We start from the raw sequence: 5,000 nt of genomic DNA, 5'->3' as shown, positions 1-5,000 counted from the left end.
AGAAAATACATATATACATATATACATACGTATACATATATATATATATAGCTAAAGAATTGATGTATTATATAAATAAATAAAAATAAAGAATAAATAAAGAATTACCTTGCTAAGAACCTCAGATAACTTAAGGATCCTTGTCATCTCGTCCTCCGTCATCCTTCCCATGGGTATACCCGTCCATAGACTAAGTATACGAGCAACATCATCTACAACAAGGTCTATTTGTTCAGGATCAGGACGCTGTGAATAAAATAAAATACATAAAATATATTTATTTTATTATATTGCTTATTGTTTAATTAATTATTTAATAAAATAAACAAACAAGAACTCTATTTATACAACACAACGCATCATCGATGATGAGAGCGCCACCCCTTCTTATCCACCACCATGTAATCAGCAGAAACAGGAAGATAAATAAGACAAAATAACAGAATTACTTAATCAATAAAGAAGCAAATACAATAAATATAACAATATAAACAAAAACAGCCTAATGGTATGACCATTGGTCATGTTATTTATCAACAAGACGAGCTATGCACGAACAAGACGGTCAAGAAAATCGATAAAAAGCATCGAAGGAATAACAATATGCAGATAAAAAAACGTGCAAAAAGAAAAAACATGAAAATAAACAAGAAAGCATAATAAAAGGGAATATAAATATAAAATATACAATAAAATAAACAATTTAATGCCATTAGATGGTTTTTTTACCTCTTCTGTTGGCTCCGTGAGGGTCTTGAACTCCTCCTCTAATGCCTTCAATTCGCCATCTGGCTGTAGGCAAACAGAAAGAAGAAAAAAAAAGGAAGAAATCAAGAAATAAGCGTAAAAGGAGAAATAATAATAATAATAAATAGTAAGCGAAGGAAACGTCAACCCAGCAAAGAGAAGCAAAAACAACGTACAAATGCATATAGATACAGCAACAACGGGAGGAACAGACAACGACAAACAACATAGGGGAAAGTAGATCGAGGTAAAAGGAGGTAATAATAATAATAGAACAAGAGAAAGGGAATAAGAAATACAAAATAAAAGTCATAAAAAAGGAAAAGAATAAGAAAGAGAAGCGAGAGAGGGAGAAGAACAGGATAATCCTTACCAGTGTGATCTTTTTCTGTCTATGCTCCTCTAATAACTTAGTGACCTCCGCTACTCTATTATTATGACGAACTCTCCTCATAGCACAAGATTCATCAAGAAGATCCAGAGCTTTGTCTGGGAAAGATCTTCTCTTTATATATTGATCAGATAAACCAACAACTGCTGCTAATACTTCGTCACTTATACGCATGTTATGGTGACGTTCGTAGTTACCCTTTACCTTAGTAAGGATACCTGTAGTAAATTGGCATAAGAAACAATATATACTTGGATATAAATATATCAATTGACCAACTAAATACACAACGTTCTTATTTATTTATTTGCTATTTTATTTATTATTCATCTATTTATACGATAAACTTATTGGTATACAAACACTACTACTACTACACAGAACAACAGGACACAAGGCAAGGAAAGACAAATAATGAAGGCACAATCCACTACTACTCAATTATTCAATTAATCTAATTAACGTAATTAACATAATTAAATTAATTAAATTAATTAAACTAAATTAATTAATGAATTACTTAGAGTTCGTTCCTTGGAGGGCGCCTCTACGACGATTTTCTGGAAACGACGGCAGAAGGCGGCATCCTTCTCAATGTAAAGTTTGTATTCGCTGAGTGTTGTTGCACCAACTAGCCTAAATAATAACAAAAAGGAGCACATATATCCAACAACTACATCTTATAACACAAGAAACAGCAACGACAGCAGCAGAAACAGCAGCAACTGCAGCAGAAACAGCAGCAGCTAGCACAACATATCTGCACCTATCTAGCCTGCTTGTTACCCCCGCCACCGACAGTTATTGTCTGCAAGAAGCCCATCGGTGTTGTCTGAGGGCTTAGGGCTTAGGGATTAGGGCTTGATTGTTGTTTAATTACGTACACAATCTCTCCTCTTGCCAGAGGAACCTTAAGGATCTGGCTAGCATCCATGCTGCCTGCTGCTTTTCCTGCACCAATAAGAGTATGTATTTCATCAATAAATAGAATAACTTCATCTACATTTGCTTGTAAATATTGTATAATTTCCTTCATTCTTTTTTCAAATTCTCCCCTCATTGCAGATCCAGCAGACAAAGACAGTAAATCTAACGCAAAGATACGGCGTTTTCGTAAGGACTCAGGTACAGCACCCTGTACATATTATAAACAAATAAAACAAATAAAAAACTAGATTATTCATTTATTATTTTACTAATAATAAAAATATGGGGGTAATAAGAAGGAACAAATAAATAAAGAAATAATAAGTAATAATGACTTGTAAAATTAAGAAGAAATAATAAATAACAATGCATCAACATTGCGCATGCAAGGAGAGCAATAGCGTAGCTGCAGATCTAGGGCTTAGGGTTTAGCTTGGGTTTAGGGTTTACCTCAACAATACGCTGTGCCAAACCCTCGATGACTGCTGTCTTTCCTACACCAGGTTCACCAAGCAGTATGGGTGCCTTTGTCATCTTTCTGCTTAAGATCTGAACGCCAACCCCAAACCCTAAACCCCAAACCCTAAACCCTAAACCGCACAAGCCCCCGATTCCCTCAAACCCTAGCCATCTTGTGTGCCTCGTTTACTGGTCCTCAGTGCACCTACGTGCAACACATATATATTTGTGCAACCAGGGGATGTCTGAGGGTTTAGGGTTTCGGGTATATCTTACCTGTGCAATTCTGTCGATTTCTTCATCTCTGCCTACAACAGGAGGTAACAACCCTTGTTGTGCCATGAAGGATAGATCAACACCATACTGAGAAATAGTTACATCTGTTGCTCCTTGTCTATCGGCAACCATGTCTTGGAAGGAAACAGGAACAATACCCCTTTGCCTCCCCTTAAATTCAAGAACTATTTCCCTATACACACAACAACAGATAAAACATATAAATATAAATAAATAAATAAACAAGCAAACAAGAACAAAACACAACAACTCCTCTCTTTCCTCCTCTCTGTCTACGCCTCTTTCTGCCTCTCCATCTCCCTCTACATCCCTCTCTCTGTGCCTTATTTTACTCCCCTTTCTGTCTCTATCTGTGCATCCGCCTCTGCATCTACCAAATCTACGACATCTACTAGGATCTGCTGCTACATGAGCAGCAGCAACAGCAGAAGCAGCAGGAGCAGGAGCAGTAGAAGCAGCAGCATGAGCCAGGAGCAGTAATAAATATAGAATTCTTACGTTTTGAATACTTTAAGATCACATCCACTTTTGAGCATAATTTTTTGGAATGCGGGAATACCAACAAGAGAGAGATATAAATGATGGACACCAATTGGACTCGCTTCCTCTTCGGCTAATTTCCAAGCTTTCCTTAATGCATTTCGAAGTGCTACAGATGGACCACTCTCACCCAAGTTTATTGGGGTCTGCAAATATATAGAATATATATTATATATTATTATTTATTAGGGTTTAGGGTTTAGGGTTTAGGAAACAGGCAGAAGAAGGAGTATATATAGTTGCTACGATGAGCTAGGTATGGGGATCGGTGAAGATAGGTAAATAGCTAACTAGCTAGCTACATTGCTAGATAGGTAACTTGATTCCTACCAAGCCAGCTAGCTGGCTAGCCATGCAGCTGAATGGCAAGCCTGTTTGGAGGGCAGGTAGATGGCTAGCTGGATCTATGCAGCTAGCTGGATAGCTAGCTAGCTAGGGGGCAACTTACGGCAGATCGAGGCAAATCAACGATGAAATCCTTGACAGAGTGGCGAATGAATTCGTAATCTCCTCCGCACTTGTCAATTACACCTCTCGAAACTGCGCACATATACACATCAGTTAGGGTTTAGGGTTTAGGGCTTCCTCTGTTGTTCGTTGCAATGCTGCGCAGTGCTGCATAAGCTGGTGGTTAGGTTTTAGGGTTTAAACGCTGCCGATCTGCTTGCCGTGTTCTTCCTGTGCGAAAAACAGTTCCCTAAATAGGGTTTAGTGTTAATTTAGGGTTTAGGGTTTAGGGTTTACTTTCTTTGTGTGGCCCCTCAAGCAGGCACATGGCCACGTGGGCCACCGCTAGCCGATCATTTTGCAAATACCAAGCCAGCAGTTCTACATGCTCTGTAACAAGACGAGCATCAGGAGTTAAGTCGCTTCCTCCCTGCGCGGAAACCATAGACCCTAGACCCTAGACCCTAAACCCTAGCTCAAATCCTAGAAGCGAGAGGAGGACGCACGCCCACACCGGGCGCTCACAGGACACACACCAATGCAAGGCCCAAACCCTTCACAACCAACCACAAAACCCTACCCCTAAGCCCTGAACCATCTCGTTCACAATAAACCCCAACGGAAACCCTAAACCCTAAACCCTAGCCTCAACAAAGAACGCATCGCTCACAAAACAAAACCTAGCTGCAACAAGCCAAGATAAACCCAGCAATTCTTGCTAAAAAACCCTTATTCCTCATGAGAACCCATCTGTAAACCCTCGGGGAAATTCCCATCTAAACATTCATTGAAACCCTGTCTAAACCCTCACGCAAACCCTCATCTAAACCCTAATATGGCAACAATGGCTACAGAGGGGTCATGGGCATCCAGCACGAGCATGCACCCTTTGCTTGCACCTCCAGCACTGTCTTTCCTAAGCCATAAACACTAATAAACCCTCAAGGAACCCTCAAACAATCCCTCATGACCCCTCATTAACACTAATAAACCCTCATAATCCCTCGTGCTCGGCTGGTTCCCTGTTTAGGGGGCAGGGGGGGCTTAGGGCTCCTCAAGTGATGTTAAGAAGAGGCGAGCTGAAGGAAAACTTACAAAGTCAGCCCCTTGATTTGCTGCAAAGGCAGGAAAAGAGAAAGAAGAGCACAGCAGCAGCAGCGGCGCTGCTGCTGCTGCTGAGAAGAGCCTGTAC

At 39.9% G+C, this 5,000-nt stretch overlaps 1 protein-coding gene across 1 annotated transcript in view; it reads right to left on the bottom strand.

Moving 5' to 3' along the window:
* Positions 1-4,406, bottom strand: part of EMWEY_00052880 (hypothetical protein) — a gene marked incomplete at both ends in the record, with an annotated part of 7,618 nt that extends 3,212 nt beyond the window's left edge. The window contains 11 exons of the mRNA XM_013479914.1: positions 109-246; positions 730-792; positions 1,121-1,356; positions 1,659-1,774; positions 2,023-2,273; positions 2,516-2,614; positions 2,801-2,993; positions 3,320-3,507; positions 3,810-3,901; positions 4,106-4,238; positions 4,389-4,406. Coding sequence (XP_013335368.1) covers positions 109-246; positions 730-792; positions 1,121-1,356; positions 1,659-1,774; positions 2,023-2,273; positions 2,516-2,614; positions 2,801-2,993; positions 3,320-3,507; positions 3,810-3,901; positions 4,106-4,238; positions 4,389-4,406 — 1,527 coding nt within the window. The remainder of the gene's footprint in view (positions 1-108; positions 247-729; positions 793-1,120; positions 1,357-1,658; positions 1,775-2,022; positions 2,274-2,515; positions 2,615-2,800; positions 2,994-3,319; positions 3,508-3,809; positions 3,902-4,105; positions 4,239-4,388) is intronic.
* Positions 4,407-5,000: the final 594 nt, after the last annotated feature.

Source organism: Eimeria maxima, genomic scaffold, assembly GCF_000499605.1.
Source record: "Eimeria maxima Weybridge genomic scaffold, Emw_scaff1458, whole genome shotgun sequence".
In the NCBI taxonomy this organism is placed as follows: Eukaryota; Apicomplexa; class Conoidasida; order Eucoccidiorida; family Eimeriidae; genus Eimeria; species Eimeria maxima.
This window is presented reverse-complemented; position numbering and strand designations above follow the sequence as displayed.